Genomic DNA, 22,813 nt, shown 5'->3' on the forward strand with positions numbered 1-22,813 from the left:
AGAAGGCGGGTGGGGTGGCTCCGGCAGCCGGCCCAGGCCTGGAAGCACCGAGTACGTAGGACCAGAGCTTGCCGCAGCAGCCGAACAACCACACAAGCTGGGGGAGCCAGATGTTCACGTCCCTCCACATCTGTACCACTCCTGCTCCAAAAGCAAGTCTCATTTATCATCCATGGTCTCGTGGGGACAGAGCCACCGGCAGCAGGAGGCGGGTGTGGGTCTGCATGAGGCCTTCCTGTGTCCTGATCCTGATCCTGCCTCTGTCTGCCAGTGTCTGGAAGGCCCAGAACAGTCCAGAGCCCTACCATGTCCATTCCTGGGTCTTCTGTGCACCAGCAGAACCTCTTCCCATATTCCTGGAATTCTCTCCTTCTCTGGCCCCAGCTTCCAGTCGGCCTAAAAGGACACCTGAATGCACAGAGCGGGGTTCCTCCCCCCCATCGGGGTCACATGTATACCGTCTGATATTGATCTGGGCTAGGGTCTTGGTTTGGTCCCCATAGCCTGGGGCCCAGCCATGATGTGGGGCTGCTGTTTCAAGGGAACTTAATCATCAGGGGGAGATGGTTCTCCCCATATATTCTCCAGTGATCAGAATACCTAGAGTAATAGAATTCAGTCATTGGGGAAGAGGCAGTGTTCACAGTCTGAGTCAAGCCAGGTGTCTTCCTGGATGACTCAGTTTCCTCTGGGACCAGAGGCTGGAGTCCCCCACTCTGTGCTTCTCCCCCAACACCCAACCTCCTCCTCTCGGGCCTTAAGCCCGTGGCTCTGCGGGCAGACTCTGGATGTCCTTCACTCTTTGCTCCATCGCCGCTCCCACCCCAGCCCTGCATCTGGCCCGAGGGACCCTTCCGGACCCCCGTATCCGCCCAAGCCTCCCCCGGTTGTCTGTTTCCCCCACCGCATCACCCTCACCGTCTGCTCTCACGTGGCGATTTGTACTGGATTAAGAGCAGCATCAGCTGATTTTCAGCTAATTTCTCCTCCCACGAGTGATTGCACTTCAAAACCCTGTTCATGTCACCGACACAAATCCCGCAGCCTGCCTGCCAGCTAATTTACCAAGAGCGACTGCCACTTCACCCACCACCAACCGCCCTCGCTGATCTCGGGGAGCCCGGCCCCTCCCTCTGCTCCCCCTCCTCACCCCTTCAGCCCTCCTCTGTCCCGGGGGACACTTTCTTAGAGGCCCTGGGGCGGGTAGGTGGAGGGATGCCCCTGCTCTTCAGAAATGGAGAAGTTAAGAACAAGGCCAGTGCCCCCCACCCCGGGAGCTGGGAGCAGATCCCTGCCCAGAGGTCACCCTGGTGACCTCACACAGACTGTCAACCCTGGACCGTGGCCCCACACGCAGGAATTAGAGCTGCTCTGTCCGATGGAAACACATGGGAGCCACAGGAGTAATTTACAATTTGCCAGTCACCTCGTTTTTAAAAAAGGAAAAGGCAACGGGAAATTAATTTTATTAATGTGTTTTATTTGCCCCAACATATCCAAAACATTACCATTTTCACATACAATCGACAGAAAATATTAACGAGGTCCTTGACGCTGGGCTTCTCTTTCCTACTGAGTCTCTGAAATCTCTGTGCGTTTCATGCTCTGAGCACATCTTTGGGCTGCTGAGTTCTCCTCTGAAATACGTGATCTGCATCGAAACGTCATCAGATTTACGGCTGGAAAGGTGGTGGTGGATACCCGAGTTGTTCTACACATACTTAAAAGTGTTCTAATAGCTGATTTGGGGATCTGTTTTTAATTAAATGTAAATTAGATCAAATTAAATCCCGTTCAATCAAAGGGGCGCCAGTCACATTTCAAGAGCTCCTAGCCACCTGTGGTTCGCGGCCCCCGTGTCGATGTCTGCCCAGGAGAGCTTAGCTCCCTGCGCACGCCCCACAGCCCCCCGCACACACACACGCACTTGACCTGTGGCCCAGGTGAGTCCTGTGGTCCTTGAGCTTCTGTTTCCTGGTGTCTCTGGCAAAGTGTACTTGGGACTATTCGAGGAGGTGACCCGGGGCGAATGCAGCACAGCGGTGTCCCTCCTGATGCCCATTATCAGAATCATCCCGGGGCAGCAGGATCCAACTTTGCCTGTGTGGAGAGCCCCGGTGCATCCGAAGAGCTAGCGGGCAAGGAACTGCTAGCTGTGCGGGGGGGGGGGGGGGGGCCTGCAGAGAGTACCTGTCAGCAAGGTGTGTTCTGCTTGAGGCCAAGTCCGTGCCACCCAGGGCCGTCTTGACATCCCCGGTCCACCCCAAGCTGTCCATCTCTGCCTTCACACCACTCCCGAGTGGGGAGCTGGTGAGGCCAGGGGGAGCCAGGGAACCGGGCGTAGGGGTGGGAGCGACAAGGGCCGTTGGCTTCTTTACTTCTGGGGACCAGAGAAAGGGAGCGCCGTGTGAAGCACAGTGCAGGTGGGGGTTCCTGGAGGCTCCGGAAAGGAGGTCCACAGAGCTACATGCCCAGAGCGGTCAAAGAGAATCAGGGTGGAGAAAAGGGGACTTGCAACTAGGAGGTGACGGGTGACAGGGGAAGGAGAATGCATGCCTGGGAGCTAGGAGAGAGGGACCAGGGACGCCCGTGGCAGCCAGGAGCTGGGGGTAAAGGCCGAGTGGAGCTCAGAGGTATGTTCAGACAACTTCCGGCAGAGCAGACAGAGGCCAAAAGGGAGATTCGTTTCCCTCTGCACCCGAGCAAGGACTGAGCCAGAGAGATGATTTGGGGAGTGGTTAATAGCACACGTTTGCAGCCCCGGAGACCTGGTCGCATTCCTGATTTGTCCCTCATTAGTGACTGTCACTGGGAAGTAAACTGCTTAATGTCTCCGGCTTTCTCAGCTTTCTTGTCTATAAATTCTGGATGATGATAATGACCGGTGGCCGGTGGCCATCATGGTGAGGGAGCAGGCAGGTTCAGCAGAGTGCGGGGAAGGGGCCGGATGGATGGGACCTCTTACCCTCAGTCAGAAGGTCCTGGAGGGTCTGCACCTTTCGCCTCCTGGTAGCCTCTGGGTCCATTACGTGGTTTGGGCAGGTGGGGGGAGGGAGACAAGGATGCTGTCCCCCAGCATAGGCCGGTCCATCCCAGGAGGGGTACCGACTCCGCGCCCAGTACTGCGCATTCCCCCCCGGACAGCTTGGCCGCCCCCACCGGGGCCCTTCTTCCCAGCAGCCATCCTACCGGCTCTGATCCGATGAATGTCTAAGCACTGATCTGAGATCCAGACCACGCGTCTCATGAGGACAGACCCCTGCCCATCTCCCTTAGTGGGGGATCCCTGGTGCCCAGCACAGTGTGGCAGGAACAGAGCCCTCCCCCAGCAAAGATCTGTTGAGCGAGGGGCTGAACTCACAGAACCCTGTGATAGGGTCATTTTTGTTCCCATATTGCCTTGGAGAAAAATCAAGACCCCGCTGAGGCTCCCCGCACCCCCCTCCCTGCCCCCCACCCCCGATGGCTGGGGTGGAACAAGGTTTTGAACCAGGTCCTCCTGACCCTCCCAGCTCTGCTTTGCTGGGTCCAGGGGTCTCCAGCTGTGGCTGGTCCCTCCCCTGCCAGGACGGAGGCATGATCCCCAGGGTCCCCGGTGGATGTCTGTCTCCCCCCCACCCCACCCGAGGAGCCGCCCTGAGGCTCTGGGATGCCCCTCTCACCTTTAAACTCCGAGGGCTCTGCTTACCTGGCTCCGCAGTGGGACGCATCGCTTGGGCTCTAACTGTCTGTCTCCTCCTCCTGCCCCATTAATCTGGGCCGTGGTACCTGCGAGCCCCAGCATGTAATAAACAACTTAGAGCACACTTTTATGGATTTAGCTATATCAGCAGCTTTCAATCCGATCACTCTTTATGGCACCTACATGAGGCTTTTATATTGTTGCAATTATTTTGCTTTATATGCTTCCTTTCTTCCCTCTTCATTTTACCTTATTTTTTACATTTTATTCCCTTTTCTAGCCAAGTCTGGAGTCCAGGCAGGAAAACCTGCCCAAGGCAGAGCGGGGTGGCCCAGGGTGGCAGTGGGGCCGTGATACACTCCCCCCCATAAAGGACGTCCTGGCACTGTCCCCCATCCCCGCCCGCCCAGGGCTGTGCAGGTCATTACAGTCGGCTGCTTCCGGAACCTCACGGGAAGGAGGCAACTGGGTGGGTTTTCGGGAGAGAAAAAGCCCTACGTGGTGGTTCTTCCAGAAGCCCTGGAGCAGGTGCGTGGAGAATGTGGGAGTTTCTGCCAATATTGGACCTGTGCTGACCCACCAAGAGCCGGGCCACTTCTTAAAGAACTCAAGGCAAAAAGCAAAGCTACTCCCTCCGGTAGAAGAGTTCAGGGTACGGCCTTGTGGCGTGTTTAGAAAGCCCGCTCGCAGTACGTTCTCTTGCATTTCAATCACCAACCCCGAGGTGGCGCAGGGATAGCTCTGGGTCCGTTCGCGTCTTCGCCGAACAAATATGCGTGCGCCCCTACTGTGTGCCGGGCATGTCTCTGCTGCTGGAGGGGGCGTGAGCAAGACTGCCTTTGCTCATCACAGGTTCCCCAGCTGGGGCTTCAGCCCAGGCGGTGACCTCTCGCAGTTCGGGAAATCCAAGGTCAAGGGACCAGCATGGTTGGGTTGCGCTGAGGCCCCCCCTCCTGGCTTGCAGACAGCCGCCTTCTCGCTGTGTCCTCGAGGGGCAGAGACAGAGCTCTGGGGTCTCTTTCTCTTCTGATCAGGGCAGCAGCCCTGCTGGATTAAGGCCTCAGCCTTATGACCTCCTTCAAGCCGATGACTGACGAAAGACCCCATCTCCAAATACAGTCACATGCTGGGGGACAGTGGTTAGGGCTTCAACATACGAATTCGGAGGAGATCTAATTCTGCCCAAAAGCAAGGCTCTGTGAGGTTCCTGCCGCAGAGAACGTATTAGCTTCCTTGGGCTGCTGTCACAACGTCCTACACACTGCGGGGCTTGTAACAACAGAAATGGACTCTCGGACAGTTTTAGAGGCCGGACGTCTGACGTTGAGATATCGGCGGGCCTGCGCGCTCCCTGAAGGCTCTGGGGGAGACTCTGTTTTCGCCTCCCAGCTTTTAGCAGTGGCTGCCACTTCTTTCATTCCTTGCCTTGGGGATGCTTCACTCCAGGTCTCTGCCTCCGCGTGCACCCGGCCTTCTCCCTTGGGTATCCATGTGTCTGGGTCTCTATTCCACTCCTCTCGTGAGGACACGTGCTAGCGGCCTTAGGGCCCACCCAGATCCATAAGGACCTCCTCTTGACTTGATCACCCCTGCAAGACTCTGTTTCCCGAGGTCGCATCCACAGCTGCCGTGGACGTGAATTGGGGGGTTACTGTTCAACCCAATATAGGGAGTGTGCATTCAGGTGGAAAAGGGGGCCAGAGAAGAAGTAAGGTCACAAGAGAAATATGGATGGAGGGAAGGATTTTGAAGGCACAGACAGGAGAAGGGGCTCAGGGGGACGGTACGCTGTGTGACAGGAAGGTGGGGAGGGCCCCGGAGGTCTCCAGTGGGCATTCACTGGATACCATGGGAGCCCATGACCAGAGGGAGGAGGAGAGGTGACAGGGACCCCAGGGTCCTGCTGCTTGGGCGGCTGCCCTGTGGTCTCGTGGTCACCTGCCCCACTCCACAAGGACCAAGGTCTACCAAGCAGAGATGGCATTTCTGCCCTCTGTCTCCAACTAACTCCTGATCTCTCCCCAGATGTCGGGGGGCCTGCGGACCCGATTGCCCCAACCATCATCATTCCCCCCAAGAACACTAGCGTGGTGGCTGGGACCTCAGAGGTGACCCTGGAGTGTGTGGCCAACGCCAGGTGGGTAGTATGTCCCCCTCTCCCTGCTCCCCTGCACCCTGAACTCCAGCCAACGCTCCTGACCTGGGGGCTCCAGAGGGACCAGCCTGAGTTCAGGGAGGTCTGCACGTGTCACGTGGGGACCCAGGAAAGGAGGTGGGGCGTTGACCCTGGAGGATGGGGTGACGCGTGGACCGGCTAGCTCGTTCTCTGTGGCCCTCAAGGAGAGACTGGGCCGCAGTGGAAGTTACAGGCCAGCAGACCTCAGTGCAGGTGCGAGGGCGAGCTGGGAGGTCAGGTGTGGTCCTGGCGCACAGGCAGCTAGGACAGGGACGCAGGGCTGGGCAATGGCGCGTGGGGGGGCCTTGGCAGGAAGGCAGACCTGGGGTCGGGTGCAAATGGAGCTCCTTCCTGGCCACGTACGACCCTCGCGTCCCTCACGTGGGAAACTGAGGTGTCGTCACATGTGGGTGCCGCGCTGTGCTTCCCGCACGACTTCTGTCCCTCCCACAGCTACCCTGAAGGCCAGAGAGGGCAAGCAACCTGCCCGAGGCCACCCAGCGGGCCAGCAGCAGGGTGGCGATAAAAAAGGCCACCACCCGAGGCCCAGGCCCATTGCCGTGCTCTGGGCCTCAGTCTCCTCGACTGTAAAGTGGGAATGATTTGAGCACCCACCTCCCCGGCAAGGTGTGTAGGTGGAGTGTTGAGCCCACCTCATAAGCACTCAGGAGAGGTGGTCGGATGGGACAGGTGGGGAGTCAGACCAAGGCCCCCAGGGTCACCTCCTGTTGAAGATTCGCAGACCGCGGTCCTGTAGCAGCGTTCCCCGCAAGGGTGGGAGAGGCCTTTGCGTGGAGCTTGCTAAAGGTGCAGAGAAGACCCACAGCCCAGAACCTGCCTAATGCTCCCCAAGCCAGGAAGGCCCACACTTACTCCACCTTGGGACCCTTTTCCATGGGACCCCTCTGCACCCCCTGTGGAGCTAGCACAGACCCCTTGAGGGTCCGCCAGGTGCCAAACAAGAGAGCAGGCCACGGGGCGCCCGGGTGGCTCAGTCATTTAAGCATCCCGTTAAACATCCAGCACTTGGTTTCGGCTCAGGTTGTGATCTCAGGGTCGTGAGGTCAAGGCCGGCCTTGGGCTCCACACTCGCTGCAGAGTCTGCTGGAGAGTCTCTCTCTGCCTGCCCCCCAACCCCTGCTCGAGCTCACGCATGTGCTCTCACTCTTAATCCATCCTTTAAAAATATAAAAATAAGGGGCGCCTGGGTGGCTCAGTGGGTTAAGCCGCTGCCTTCGGCTCAGGTCATGATCTCAGGGTCCTGGGATCGAGTCCCACATTGGGCTCTCTGCTCAGCAGGGAGCCTGCTTCCTCCTCTCTCTCTCTCTCTGCCTGCCTCTCTGCCTACTTGTGATTTCTCTCTGTCAAATAAATAAATAAAATCTTTAAAAAAATATATAAAAATAAAATAAATGGGAACAGGACAAACCCAATCTTGGGGGTTCTTGAGAGGTCGGAGATGGGGGTGCCCAACTCGCCCTCTGTCTAGGCAGGGGCAGGTGTGTCCTGCTGCCTGCCTTTCCCTCTTCAAACCTTGGGTGTTTCTCTCACGTCCCACCTCTAACGCTGTGCCGTCCTCCGGCCTCTGCTCGGACAGGGCTCTGCGCCAGGGGGCAGAAGAGCGAGAGGCACGGCCCAGGCGGCTCCTGTCCTCCGGAGACCCGTGCACCAAGTTAGTGCCGGGCTGGGCTCCAGCTGCCTCCCTGCGTTGGAACACCCGGCCTCGGCACAGGGGTGCAGCTGTCCCATTCTGGAGACAAGGAAACCGAGGTCCAGAGTGCTGCCCCTTGAAGAGGCGGGCTGGGACCCTGGCCTGCCCTCCCACCCACCCCCGCCCTGGCCTTTCCAGCCTCTCCCAAGTCCCCATGGCTGGGAACCTGCTTTCCTCTCGCCCTCCAGGCCCCTGATCAAGCTGCACATCATCTGGAAGAAAGACGGGGTTCCGCTGTCGAGCGGCATCAGCGACTACAACCGCCGGCTGACCATCCCCAGCCCCACGGGCAGCGACGCCGGCTACTACGAGTGCGAGGTGGTCCTGCGCAGCAGCAGCGTGCCTGCCGTCGTCCGCGGGGCCTACTTGTCTGTGCTGGGTGAGATGGGGCAGGGCTACTGGGGACCCCACCCACCCACCGTAGGACTGGGTGGGGCCTTCTTAGAGGTGACCCGAGCAGTGGCTGTATCAAAAGGAGCATGGTTCTGAGTTCCTCCCCTGGTCCTTCCTCTGGCAGAACCACCTCAGTTTGTCAAGGAGCCGGAGAGACACATCACGGCAGAGATGGAGAAGGTGGTGGACATTCCCTGCCGGGCCAAAGGTAACACAGTGGTGGGGTCCAAGGGGAACAAGGACCCCCCAACCCCCAACCCCGGACCTCCAGCCCTTCCTGTTTCCATCACAAACTTTTCTAAATTCCACTTCCTTCTCCGGGCAGCGTCACTGAGCAGGGAGTCAGCCTGGTAGTGAACAGACACCCCAGGAAACAAACAGGCTAAATTACCACACTCTCAGGACGGGAAATCAACCCACGTTACCGTAACTTGAGGGCTACAAATGAATCCAAATTACCATAATTTCAGGATAGGTGACAGACTGAAATTGCCCGTAATTCGGGAGTTGTGGACAAAGCCAAATTACCGTAATGTCAGAACTGCTAGAACTTGGGGACGTCTTGCCTGAGATGAGTCTCATGAGCTCCGCCTGGTTTCTGGGCCATTTTGCTCCATTTCCTCCCCTACTCTCTCCTACTTACAACACCCTTCATCCGAGGTCCTGAAGAATTTCCCCTTTCCCCACCCCCCACCCCCAGCCTCCATCTTTCTGGCCCAACTGAGCTACAGGACAGCCTGAAACCGGGGTGAAGTCTGGGGCGGTCAGATGGGAGGTAGAGAGCGTGCAGCACAGCCCGTGGTCTGGTGGTGAGCAAAGAGACAGGACGTGGCCTAGGCAGGATGAGAGTCCCCGTGGAAGGCGTGGGTGAGGACTCCCCGTCTGAGACCGCACCAGGGGAAGGCAAAGCTCCATTCATTCACCTGACACACAGTTTTTGGAGGCTTTACCAATGTGCCGGTACTGCTCTTGGGCTGGGGAGATGCAGACAGGACCAAATAGCCAAATCCTTGCTGTTATGAAACTTACACTCTTAAGAGGAAGGCAGACGAACTGACAAGTAAAGATAACTTACTTCATTTCACTGAAAATGCCATGGGTGGTGAGGTGCCCCATGATTTTATGTGCCACTAAGAAAGAAAAAAGACTGTCAATGGAATTATGACATGCTTTCAATAGTAAGACACATCCCGATCGCAGAAATGTTGCAACGTGGAAGAGTGTGCCCCCTGAAACGGTGAAATACAGCATCCTGGGATGTCAGCTTAGAGAGGGGCTGGGGAGGAGAAGGGAGAAGCAACCAGGCCTAGGGGGCTTGAAGCGCTGGGGTGCTCTTTTGAATGGAGTGTGGGAGCTGCTCTGGGGAAGTCGCCTTTGAGCAGAGACCTGGGGAGAGAGCGCGGGGAGGTTGGGGGTACCTGCGGGGCAACCATGCCAGGCCAATGGTGTGTGACTTGGGCAAAGCTGAGAGATGGGAGCCCCTGTTCACCTCCCTCTGAAGACCAGGTAGGAGGGGGCTCTGCGGGCCGCCCAGGATCCCTAGCCCCCTCCACATGCTGCTTGACATGGGGGATTCTGTGGTCACTGGGTCTGGGAAACCAAGCCCTGGTTGGAGGTTTCTGGGACACACCACAAACTCTGCTAAATTAAATGGCAGTTAAAAAAAATTAATTTGTCTAATCTAGCATTTCCAAGCTAAACTAATCCAGCTAAATGTTCTTGGAACCCCTGCTATTAAAAAGAACTTGAGAAATGCCATGCCAAGAGCATTTTCCACCTCTTCCAAGACCATTAAGTAGCCCCTCTGAGAAGATTCTAGAAACCAAGACACACAGAGATTTCCCGCCCCCTTCCCCTCACCCTGGCCACCAATTTCTAGGCTCAGAGGTGGGCGGGAGGGAGCCAAGAGGGGGGCTGACCGTGCGCCCCCATCTCTCCCCCCAGGCATACCACCGCCCTCCATTACCTGGTACAAGGACGCGGCCGTGGTCGAGGTGGAGAGGCTGAGCCGCTTCCGGCAGCGCGGCGACGGGGGACTGCAGATCAGCGGGCTGGTGCCCGACGACACGGGCATGTTCCAGTGCTTTGCCCGCAACGCAGCCGGCGAGGTGCAGACCTCCACCTACCTTGCCGTCACCAGTAAGTTGGTCCTGCCCCTGCATCCGTCCCCCCCAGGACCCCGCTTTCCTCCAAGCCAGCAGCCTCTTGAAAAGAGACGCGGCATCGAGCAGGCAGAGGATGCCCCGAAGACCGTCCCCCAGCAGCCTGGCTGGCTGCTGCCAGCTACGCCCCCGGTTTTCACAGCCCAGGTCTGGTGCTCCAGAACCCTGAGCCAAGGACGACTTCGCTGGCTCTTTGAGAGAAGCAGCCGTGAAACCACAGTCCCCGCTCTGGCATCTGGGCTGCCCCCGGCTTCCCGGCTCTGGCATCTCAGTGGTTCGCTGCCTTCCCAGGCAGGGCTGAAGCCGCCCCATCCCAATGGGGAAGACTTGCTTACTTCTCCAGGGGGGGCCCAAGCTTGAATTCCAGCCCCCACTTCAGACCTTCTGCCCTCTCTGGGTCTCTCTGGGTGGTTACGAGAGCTCTCCTGCTCTCTTCGTGGGGTCGTGTGAGCGCCGTCTGCTCTGTGATCCGTCACACCGTAGACGGCCGAGCTCGGCGTGCGTGCAGAGTGGCGCTGGGCTCTTTGTCTCAGCAGCCAAAGGACCTGTGATCGTGAGCCTCCTTGAGTCCGTCCTGGCTCATCACCCAGACCCACAGAGGTCCCCAAACAGGGCAGCCGTGGGGCAGAGGGTGAGAGGGCAGAAGGGCTGCCTCTGATGGGAGCCAGTGAAGCTGGTGCTTTTCCCTCCCTGAGCTCTCCCCATGCACATCTGACCGGACGGTTCCCTGAGGGCCAGGCCAGGGAAGACAAGCCCAAAGCCAGAAGATTACACTTAGCATTGAAGAGCCATGGCTCAGCCAGGCCGCAGACTCTGCAGGGCCAAGCCTTGTGAAAAGTGGGTCATGTTCTTCTGTTGGCCATAACCACTTTTTCTTTTAAGAAACCGGAGCCTCCATGTCCTATTCGATGAAGGACACATCCCGTTTTTCTTGGAATGGAGGGTGGGAGCTGCCCTTGGGGGTCCTCAGTTCCCCCAAATGGAGGCCTAAGAATCCGGGCTGCGGCAGTAGCGTAGCCTGGGGCCGTCCACAGGGCAGGTGGTACAGGGAGCCCTCACGGGCCTTCTGGGCTTTTTCCCAGTGCTGGGGCCCCATCAGGACATCCACATCCTTGTCTGTGGGGGGACCCACAGCAGCCAGAGTGGCAGGGGCAGGATGAGGACCTGTTCCTCTGGCTGTGGGACCTCCTCCATGGTGTAGCTAAGAGGCTTCTGTCTCCTTCTGCAGGCATCGCCCCCAACATCACCAGGGGCCCCTTGGACAGCACAGTGATCGATGGCATGTCGGTGGTGCTGGCTTGTGAGACTTCGGGGGCGCCCCGGCCAGCCATCACTTGGCAGAAAGGTAGATGGGACTGATCTCCTTTGGACATTGTGGCCCTGTGACCCTCTAGGGCAGTCTTCAGAGCTCCATTCTGGAGCCAGCCAGGTTGGGTTCCCTTTGTCCAGTTGTGAAGGTCGTGCACTGCACAACCAGGAGGGCATCCATCTCTCACACCACAGGATGCACCCCATGCCACCCTGCTGGGCTCAAGGGCCAGCTCTGCATCTTCTGACACTGGTGACCTGGGGTGAATTATTGACTCACTCCAAGCCTCAGGGCCCCCATCTGTAAACTGAGGACCATAGTACACATACCCAGGGCTGGCATGAGGATGGAACAAGGGCAGCGGTGAAGCTCAGTGAATGACAGCGGCTTGATGATCATATTGTGGTGGTGGCCGTGAGTGCCGGTGGGCGCTGTCCCTCCTGCAGGTGGCACAGAGGGCTCAGGACTCCTGCACCAGCCCAGCCGAAATGGTCCTGCTCCATGTGCCTCCTCCACCCCTGTTTCAAAAACTCGCCTTCCAGGCTCTCCCCGTGTACACACACGCATGCACACACACAGTCATTCCCTCCCACCTCCAAGTCTGCTACAACGAAGCTTCTCCCCAGGACTCCCCTGCCCCCAACCCCCAGGTCCCCCCCCCACGACCCTCCCCCACCACCGCTTTATTTTTCCACCTCCTGATATACAGGATAAACTGCCTATCCCAGCCACTTAGTGCCTGACGCCCCACAGAGTCAGGGATTTCAGCTTTGTCCGCTGCCATCTCCCTAGGGCCTGGGACAGGGTCGGGCACAGGGTCATTGCTTGATAAGTGCTTGTGTAATGAGCATAAGCCCAGCCAGGCACTCGTTTGGACACGATCACCCTCTTCTCCCACACTCACTAGTTTGCTATTCTTGGCCGTGTGTGCAGATAGACACACCCGTAGCCTTGCATGTGGAGATGCCTCTCTGTACAGACGGGGTGCCTCAGTTGGTTAAGCATCTACTTTCAGCTCAGGTCATAATCTCAGGGTCCTGGGATCGAGTCCCATGTCCGGCTCTCTGCTCGGGGGGGGGGGGCCTGCTTCTCCCTCTGTGCTCTTTCCTCTGCCACCTTTCTCAACTAAATAAACAAAATATTTAAAAAAAAAAAAAAGAATACAATAGATACAATCACCCAAACTTGTACTCCCAGGCTCCTGCACGGGGCAGACCCCATACCCCTCCCCCAGGCAACAGGCCTCCCCAGGTCCCGCCACGGAGGGAGAGCTGCCCCCGTCCCCATCCCCGTCCGCATCCACCTTGCCTCCGCTCCTGGCTGCTCCCACCCGTCACGTTCTTCCGCTCTCCTGAAGGTGACCCTCGAGAAGCATCCTGCGGCGGGATGCCCGTCACCACCTTGTCAGAGCTGTCTGCCCCCTCCCCCCAGCCCGATGCCAGCTGTCTCCGAGAGCTGTGCCTGGCTGCATCAGGAGACAGTCCCTGGCCTTCTCTGGTGAAGGGCAGACAGCCTGGTGGGTGGAGAGACACCAGGAGACCCGGGCTCTGTGACCGAGTGCCCTTGTGCCCGTCACCGTGTGAGAAACCCCCCGGACCTCAGCCCCCAGCCTGGCCCGGCCCTCGCAGCATTTCTAAAGCCGGGGTCGGCCTGAGAGCACCTGCCCAGATCCCCCAGGGAGCAGGAGCTAGGGGGTCTCGGAGAGCCAGGGGCTGCGTGTCGCAGTCTGAGCGCGCTCTGAGCCCGCCCCGTGTCGCCCTCAGGGGAGCGTATCCTGGCCAGCGGCTCGGTCCAGCTGCCACGCTTCACGCTGCTGGAGTCGGGCAGTCTGCTCGTCAGCCCCACGCACATCTCCGATGCCGGGACCTACACCTGCTTGGCCACCAACTCTCGGGGGGTCGACGAAGCCTCGGCTGACCTGGTTGTGTGGGGTGAGTGTGCAGACCGGGGACATCTGACACGTCCGCACGTGGGTGTGTGGGTGCCGAGCACGGGCTCTCGCTGCCAGCGCCCCTCCTCCCCACGGCTGCCTCCCCAGGCCCCTATCTGAGAAGGTCAGGGACAGATGAATCCAGAGGAGAGGGACCAGGAAGGCCAGGACTCGGTAGACGGTGCCACACGAAGGGCCAGAGAGTCCCTCTTTTTGACTTTGTGGGCTAGACAGCCTTGGTCCCAGCCCCTCGGCTGACTTGTCTCTTTCATCAAAAGCCGCCGCCGCCATGGCCGTGTTCCATTTACCCAGACAGGCTACCAGCCAGACTTGACCATGGATGCTCTGGTGCTGAGCCCAGCTTTTGGGAAGCTTCTCACGCCCCTTGCACCGTTAGATTGTACTGCCTGGGATCCCCACCCAAGATCCGCACCGTGGGCCCCCCAGGGAGGCCGAGCACCGGTGGGCTGGCTCTCGAGGCCACAGACTGGGAATCAGACGATCCTGTTGTTACCCAGGCTGGACCGCTCACGGCTGATTGTCTCCGATTTCCATTCCTTCATCCCTCCCAAGGGTTTCTGGGGGAAGATTCAGTGAGATCCCACTTGGAACGTGGCTTCCAAGAATGCAAGGGCCCTGGAACCGCGTCATCCTCTTTAGCATTCTGGGTGACCCCCATGGTAGAGCCGTCCACATGCTGTGTCTGCCTTCCCCTGCCCGTGGCCTTCAGCCACATGGGCCCGGGTCCCTGAAGACGACTTCCCCACACACCTGCCTCTCACCTGTTTCTCTGCGTCTGCTCCCCTTCTCACCACCCTGTGTCCCTGCCGTCTTGCAGCCCGGACCCGCATCACCAAGCCTCCCCAGGACCAGAGTGTCATCAAGGGAACCCAGGCCTCCATGGTGTGTGGAGTGACCCACGACCCCCGAGTGACCATCAGGTACTCCTTCTGCTGTGACCCCACGGGGGCGTTTAGAGGGGAGGGCGGCTTCAGGGATAGCTGTCGACACCAAGGAGGTTAAGTGTGACTGTGGGGCCGTGCCGTGCCATGGGGGGACCACCTGCAGAGCTAGGGCAGGGCTGAGCTAGCTTGAACTGAACTGGGCCATGTTTGGGGGGGTGGGGGTGGTGATACAGAAGAATGGAGGAGGGAGGGATGCAGGAGGGAGGGGCGCGAAGGAAGAGCCATTGTGGTTGGTGACACATGGACACTCTGAGGTGTTCTTGCCATGACACGGGACCTTACTCTACCCCAATCTTTGACCCAGATCTTAGATCTTCTGCCCCCCCGAGTGGACACCAGCCAGGTCTGGGTAAACAGGCGTGGGAGCAGAGATAGGCCAGGGCAGGACACACATGTGAGAGGAAAGCGCCCCAAAATACGGCCACCCCTCCACCCACCCTGGGAGCTGGGACCTTGGTGAGCTACTTGGCTTGAAGGGAACAGGTCCCCCCAGGGAAGCCACTGGAGATAGGACAGCAGCAGCCAAGATGGGTTTAAAAGCCAGAATCCCTCCTGAGCTTGGGCTGCAGACACCTGGGCCAACCCCAGGAAGGTCTTTGGGAACTAAGACCGGGAGAAAGTGGTCCCTTCCGGGCTCTCCCTTGAACTCCGGGATGCTGAGCAAAAAAATTAACTGCTTTCTTAGAAACAAATATCCCCTCCATGTTGCTTCTGTGTCTTATGGCCAAAATCACTGCCAAAGCAACTGGCTGGAAGGGGCCGGCGGGTGCCACCTGGGAGGCTTGGCCCCCACGGCCCTGGAGGCAGCGTCATCCTGAGGCGCCATCTGGTGGCCATTGGGCATATAACAGTCTATACGACCACACCGAATGGGCCCCCGAGAAGCCAAGGTTGGCATAAAGAACACTAGACTTTTATGCTAAACGAAATAAGTCAATCAGAGAAAGACAATCATCATATGATGTCTCTGATATGAGGAATTTGAGAGGCAGGGTGGGGGTTGGGGGAACTAGGGAGGGAAAAATGAAACAAGATGGGATTGGGAGGGAGACAAACCATAGGAGACTCTTAATCTCAGGAAATGAACTGAGGGTTGCTGAAGGGGGGCTGGGGAGGGATGGGGGGGCTGGGTGATGGACACTGGGGAGACTGTGCGATCGCGAATGCTGTGAATTGTATAAGATTGTACCCCACAGACTTGTACCCCTGAAGCAAATAATACATTCTATGTTAATTTAAAAAAAAAAAGAATACTAGACTTAGACCCACACCCATTCTTTGAGAATCCATTGTGGGCCCCCAGTTTGCAAGCCGGGGCCCTAACATAGATGTCATGAAAATACTGTCAATGCAAGAAACAAAATATGCTTGTGACTCGGATTAGTAAATTTTGTAAAAAAAAAAATATATATATATATATATATACACACACATATATGTATCTTAACTATAAAAGTGTTCTCCAGGAGAACTCTGCACATCCCCCTACCACCAGAGAATATTGCTGTGTATCTCAGGTCCATACCTAAGTGGTAGCTGTAATTTTAGCCCCTATTAATTGAAAACCTTATAATAATAAAGGTTTTGTTAATTTTTTATATTTATTTATATAGTTTATAGTTATTTACATATTTCATATATAATTATATATAAATTCAACAACGCTTTAAATTGTTGTTTTATTTATTAAAATAGCATCCAGCTGGCATTTGGAAAATAGTTGGTATTTTAGTCATTCTCTAGGCAGTTCCTAATGAGCAAAGGAATTCGGGGACCCCTTGCAGTACAGCTACAGCCCACCTCCCAAGGGCCCTTAGGGACCCACAGATGGGAAAACCATATTCCAGTTCACTGGGGACTCCTGGCCTTAGAATGGAACTCCCCGTCTAGGGCAATCTTTGCTCGATGGGGAGAGAACACAGAATTGGTCCTGCAGGCCCCAAAACTGTCAGTCTGTGGCCAAACCCACCCCTCTATCTCCCACCCCTTCCTTGGACTTGAAAACCCTGTTGGAGATTTAGGGAACACACGAGAGTTCCCTGACCAGACAAGCTAGAAAGGACCCAACAAGCAACCCAGTCAAATTACAGTGATGGCCACTTAATTCTGTGTTCTGTGCCCTCCTCAAGATCAAGCCAGAGTCCAGGGGTCACGGCCCAAGCAAGTGTAGGTTGCCTGCCCAGACAGCTTCCAGAACGACCTTAGGAGAAACTCTTCTGTTAGATATCTGAGCTGAGATCGAAACCCAGTCTGAGCAATCCACTTGTGGCCACTGATAATACTAATCAATATTTCCTTTTTTTTTTATTATACAGCTAATAGATACCCTTTATAGGAGGGAAATATAGAAAATACAGATAGGGGCGCCTGGGTGGCTCAGTGGGTTAAAGCCTCTGCCTTCGGCTCAGGTCATGATCCCAGGGTCCTGGGATCGAGCCCGACATTGGGCTCTCTGCTCAGCAGAGAGCCTGCTTCCTCCTCTCTCTGTCTCTGCCTCTCTGCCTACTTGTAATCTCTGCCTGTCAAATAAATAAATAAAATCTTCAAAAAAAAAAAAAAAGAAAATACAGATAAACCACCAACAATGGGGAAGGAGGGAAAAAGAAGAGAAGTAGGTTTATCTGTTTCTCTCAATAATTTTAATAATATTAATATAGTAATATAATAATAATATAATGGTAATAATATTAGAGTGTCATCTATAAAAAACCTAGAGACACACTTTGTCTGCTTTTTCCCCTAAGAACCCATTGTGACTCTCTTCCCTTGTCCATAAATATTCTTGTATAGACTTCATTATATGATTATTCACTTGTCCTTTGTATGGATGTAACATAATTTTTGTTCCCCAATGCTGAATATTTGGCTGGTTTCTCAGTTTTTTTCTAATATTAAGAAACATCACAGGGCTTGGCTCTGTTGGGCATCTGACTCAATCTCAACTCAGGTCTTGATCTCAGGGTCGTGGGTTCGAGCCCCATGTTGGGCTCCATGCTGGGTGTGGAGCCTACTTTAAAAGAAAGAAAGAAACATTATGATGAATGTCCTTGTAACTAAATATTTTTGCCCTTCTTTGATTTCCTGAGGACTATCTAATATTATTTAAAGCTGAAGGTCCTGAAATTGCTCATCAAAATTGTTTAATAGCCAGCTATATAATTACAGATGATTTTGGAAATTTTCTACCCTGAATTAAATGGACTCATGAGTTGTTGTTTTGTTTTGTTTTTTTAATTTTCTACTATGGAAAATTTCAAATATAGCCCAGAGTAGAGACACCCAGATCTTCAGACCTTATGTGCCCAACTTCTTTTTTTTTATTTATTGAAACTCAATTAATTAACATAGCGTGCATTATTAGTTTCAGAGGTAGAGTTCAGTGATTAATTGGTCTTATACAACATCACGTGCCCTCCTTAATGTCCATCACCCACTTACCCCATCCCTCCCATGCCCCTTCCCTCAAGCAAACCTCAGTTTGTTTCCTATGATTAAGAGTCTCTTATGGTTTGTCTCCCTCTGATGTTGTCTTGTTCTATTTTTCCTTCCCTTCCCTTATGATTCTGTGTTTGGTTTCTTAAGTTCTATATATGAGTTAAATCATATGATAATTTTATTTCTTTGACCGACTTACTTAGCGTAATACTCTCTAGTTCCATCCACATTGTTCGTTGCAGATGGCAAGATTTCATTTTTGATGGCTGCATAGTATTCCACCGTATATGTGGATCTTCCTTATCTATTCATCTGTCTATGGACATCTGGGTTCTTTCCACAGATTGGCAGTTGTGGACATTGCTGCTACAAATACTGGGGTGCAGGTGCCCCTTTGGATCCCTACATTTGTATTCTTTGGTTACATACCCATCTCGGCCTCAGTGATTATCGGCATTTGGCTCACCTGTCTCCTCCTATGCAGCCACACATTTTTTTAAGGCAATATTTTAAAAGCAAATCTCAAGTGTGTCATTTCACCTTTAAATATGTCAATGTGCATTTCTTACTTAAAAGGAATTTTCTTGAAACATAACAACCATGTCCCTGTCACATGGAACACAATGAACCATCCCTTGATGTCTGTAATACCATATTACAACATCCCTGATTATCTGAGAGGTGTCTTTTTTTTTTAAGAGAATTTTTTTAAAGATTTTATTTAGTCAGAGAGAGATAGAGTGTAAGCACAAGCAGGCAGAGGCAGAGAGAGAAGCAGGCTCCCTGCTGAGCAAGGATTCCCAATGTGGGACTCGATCCTAGGACCCTGGGATCATTACCTGAGCTGAAGGCAGTGGCTTAATGGACTGAGCCACCCAGGCATCCCTGAGAGGTGTCCCTTCTAAAAGTTGGTTGGTTTAACTCGGGGCTGAAACAAGGTCCACACGTGGCATTTTGTTGGTGTATCTCCTTCATTCTACACAGTCCCCTCCCCTTCCTTTTAATGTTTGGGTTCATGACTGCTTTGTCTACCTGCATTTAATTAGCTGCAGAAACCAGGTTCTACAGGACAGTGGCCCAGCTAACTTTTTTTTATAAAGAGACAGAGAGTAAATATTTAGGCTTTGGGGACTAAATAGCTTTTGTCACAGCTCTCCAAGTCTTGTTTGTACAAACAAGGTGCAAACAAATGAACATGTCTCTGTTTCAATAAAACTTTATTTACACAAACAGGCAGGGGGCCTTAGTTTGCTGACCCCTGCTTTGGCCAGCTGTTCCTTTGTGATGCAGTACACCTGTTCTTCTATCCCTTGTATTTCTAATTAGACTCAAGTAAATGGCTGATTAGATTCGGGCTTAGTTGTTTGGGCGCAAACACTCCACAGGTGGTGATACTCCCTTCCTAAGACACCATGTCCCGCGGCCAAGAACGTCTGTTTGCCAGAGGCTGTTTCTTAAGCAGGAATTACTCTCCGCCCCCTAGATTTCCTTTTAAGTAAAATTCTACACGTGCCATCAGCGCTGTCAAGGATGATTCTTTTCTAGCTATGGAGATGAATTGAAGGTGATTACGTCTGACAATTTGTAAATGTATATAAAAAGCCTTAAAATTTAACTCCGCAATTTCACTGCTGAGAACTTATCCCGGAGGAAATGATTTAGGATGTATGGAAATCTGCTGCAAGGATGTTCCTCACAGCATTAACTATAATGTGAGAGAACGAGGAGCCCTTCCCAGGAGGGCGGGAACAACTGCAGAGCAGCTGCGTGGGTCCTACCGAGCAGCCAGTACAAACCAGGGTCTGCAGGGGTCACATTGGGAAGAGTCTTTGATACTTTGTTGCTACCCATTATTTACCAGCATGTGCTCTGAGAGTCAAAATCCATGACTAACTTCTATGGCTCCCTTACTACTGGAAGCCTTTTCTATGAACTTACACTATCCTTATAGGAACCCTAGAAGGTGGGTGGTACTATTTTTCCTCGTAGGACAAATGAGGAAACAAAGGCACAGGGAGGCTATAAACACACCCAGGATCACGAAGCTGGTAAGTGGCCAAGACAGCATTTGACCAGGGAATCTGAATTCGGAACCCAACAGCACTGTGGTGCCAGGCCCCCTTGGGGCAGGGGAGAAGAGTCTGAAACGGCGATGTTCCACTGTTACTCGTGGTTCCCCGTGATGGGAAAGCTTTTCAGTTTTCTTGCCCTGAATTTTTTTTAAATTTTTTTTTTATTTGTAATTGCAATGCGTAATTTGTCAATTATTTTTTTATTTGCAATTGCAATTTTCTGATTTTTTTTAACTTAAAAATATTATAGGCTCATTCTCCCCAGCAGCTTTAGATTCTCTGATACCGATAGCTGCCACACCTCGTGGCTCAGGCCACATAGTCCCCGGCTGAGCGAGTGACGGGTCATGCGCAAAACTGCCCAGCCCCCCTCCTGGCTCCCTGCCCTGCCTCCCGGCGCCCTGGCCAACCTTGCCCGGGGAGGGCATCAGCGTGACGTGCTCCCCAGAATGGGCACCCCACGTTACACGGATGACAGTAATAGTTGTATTTCCTCCAGGATCATTCCAGGGGAGATATTTCTTATTGTCAGGCACGGGCATGTGTGTAATTTCTCAAGTCCCCCTTTGTACTGACTGACCGAAGCTAAAGTGATTTTTTGGACACTAAAGTCAATTTGTCACGGTGATGCATTGATCTAATGATTCCCCTCATAAAACTAATTCCAAAATGTAGTCTGGGCAGAAACTGTCATTCTTCTTCCGGCTGTACTCTTTTAACCTCTTGGGAAGATTACCTTTTGCCGGCTCTTTCCTGCTGGCTGCTTGGCGGTGGCTTCTGGCCAAAAGCAACACGGCTCTGACCTAGACCTGAACAGGAGGTATAATGGCTTCGTGGGCTAAGCCTCCTGGACAGAGCGCCCTGCGACACGGACGGAGGGCTGCAGGCTGTGCGGGTGCCCCCACACACACACCGTGCTCCCACCTGGGATCAGCCCCGGGGGGCCTGTGTCTCCTGGGGAGTGCCCTGCTGCCTTTGGGGCTCGGCTCCAGACCAGCCCCAGGCTGAGCCCCAGCAGGGCCCCCTACTTCCCGACCCCTCTTTTCTGACCACTGCTCCTTCCCCTCAGGTACGTCTGGGAGAAGGACGGGGCCGCCCTGGGCACGGAGAGCAGCCCCCGCATCCGTCTCGACAAAAACGGCTCCCTGCACATCTCGCAGACGTGGTCGGGGGACATCGGCACGTACACCTGCCGGGTGCTGTCGGCGGGAGGCAATGACTCTCGCAGCGCCCACCTGCGTGTCCGGTAAGGGCGCCCTGGCCCCAGTGTAGGGGGTACAGGCCACAACAGGAGGCTTATGTTGGCGGACGCCTGGGCCATGTGGGACCTGGGTCCGCTGCCCTCTGGGGACATACCCAGACCTCCTCCAAGGCCTTCCCCCAGCTCAGTTCAGCCCTCTGTCAAGAGCTGGGGACTCTGGATATGGCTTTGGACCGGGTGGGAGGCGGTAGGGGGGATGGGAGGCGGTCCCCAGAGCCTCCAGGCCGAAGGCCGATGGCTGAGCACAGGCAGTTGTGATGTTCAGTCTGAATCCCAGGCACTTGTGTGTCCCCTGACTCCGGGCTTCACAGGTGACCCCACCATATCTCTCCCCCAGGCAGCTGCCTCACGCCCCCGAGCACCCCGTGGCGACCCTCAGCACCGCAGAGAGACGGGCCATCAACCTGACGTGGGCCAAGCCCTTCGACGGCAACAGCCCTCTGCTCCGCTACATCCTGGAGATGTCGGAGAACAGTAAGCCTCCCCGCCCCAGCCAGCGGGGAGCACGGACTCGGGGAGTTGGCCTGGGGCCTGGCTCCAGCTCCCCTGCTTCCCAGTCCCGTGCCTTTGAGCAGGCCTTCTGGAAACTGCAGCTTCCCTGAGAAATGCGCATTGGCCCGTGCCTCCCCCCGGTCATTGTGACAGTGGCATAAGGATCGCTGTGGGGGGGGGGGGGACACGCAGGGCCTGCCACTCCAGAGCCCCCCAGGCAGTGGCGAGTTTTTGCTTTTTATCCTCCAAGACCCCAAGCTGTGAACTCCGGAAATTAGCAGACCTCATTTGAATGATGTTTTAAATACAGTTTGCCTTGGAGCTCATCAGTTGGCACGGGGGGGGGGGGGGGGGGGGGGGGGGGGGGGGGTTGGATGATGATGCAGGTGCATCATCTCCAGTCCTGTGAGCCCTTGCTTCCTCCCCAGGACATTCCAGCCCCCCGGGACAGGTGGGCTAAGGGGACCCAGATAAATGACATGACCAGCCTCTAGTGGACCAAGTCCAGGAGGCTGTCCTCTGCTAGAATGGGGTAGGGAGCGGGGCCTCCAGGGTTGTCCCCCTCCGCCTGCACCCTCTGTCCTCGTAGATGCCCCCTGGACGGTGCTCCTGGCCAGTGTGGACCCCGAGGCTACCTCGGTGATGGTCAAGGGCCTGGTGCCGGCACGCTCCTACCAGTTCCGCCTTTGTGCAGTCAACGACGTGGGGAAGGGACAGTTCAGCAAGGACACGGAGAGGTGAGGGGGGTCAGTGTTCTTCCAGAGGGGCTCTGGGTGACTCCATCGAAGGGAGGGTCTGAGGGGACCTACAGCCGAGTCCCATGTGGCATCGTGGGGCCTAGCTGAGCGCAGACCCAGACCACTGCCTCACAGGGACGCCACAGGAGGACGGGAAGTGACAAGGGAGGCACTGTAAGCGGTGCCTGGTGTGGGATGAGCCCCCACCGGAGTTAGTGGTCCCCTCCCTGGGAGCTGGCCAAGTTCAAAGACTTACCTGTAGCTCCTCACAGACGCCGTCACTGTCACGTGGCCATGGGTATACGGGGCCATGGACCCACACGGGTCTCTGTGACCAATGACTTGCACAATGCCAGATCCTAGTAAGCGTTCAGCGAAGATTCTGCAAAGTGATGAAAATTAACTAAAAGCAGAGGGTCATCCATTTTCAAGCATCATCTGGGAAGACCCACTTATGTAGGAGGCCCTTCTGACCACCTCAGCCCCAA

General features: G+C 55.1%; 1 protein-coding gene across 1 annotated transcript in view; it reads left to right on the plus strand.

The window, feature by feature from the left end:
- SDK2 (sidekick cell adhesion molecule 2) overlaps positions 1-22,813 on the plus strand; it is a 249,032-nt gene that overhangs the window by 162,175 nt on the left and 64,044 nt on the right. The window contains exons 6-15 of the mRNA XM_044247508.1: positions 5,708-5,819; positions 7,758-7,948; positions 8,087-8,170; positions 9,907-10,101; positions 11,353-11,469; positions 13,197-13,364; positions 14,202-14,304; positions 20,905-21,081; positions 21,434-21,570; positions 22,178-22,325. Of these exons, the coding sequence (XP_044103443.1) occupies positions 5,708-5,819; positions 7,758-7,948; positions 8,087-8,170; positions 9,907-10,101; positions 11,353-11,469; positions 13,197-13,364; positions 14,202-14,304; positions 20,905-21,081; positions 21,434-21,570; positions 22,178-22,325 (1,432 nt within the window). The remainder of the gene's footprint in view (positions 1-5,707; positions 5,820-7,757; positions 7,949-8,086; positions 8,171-9,906; positions 10,102-11,352; positions 11,470-13,196; positions 13,365-14,201; positions 14,305-20,904; positions 21,082-21,433; positions 21,571-22,177; positions 22,326-22,813) is intronic.

This window comes from Neovison vison, chromosome 5, assembly GCF_020171115.1.
Source record: "Neovison vison isolate M4711 chromosome 5, ASM_NN_V1, whole genome shotgun sequence".
NCBI classification, from domain to species: domain Eukaryota; kingdom Metazoa; phylum Chordata; class Mammalia; order Carnivora; family Mustelidae; genus Neogale; species Neogale vison.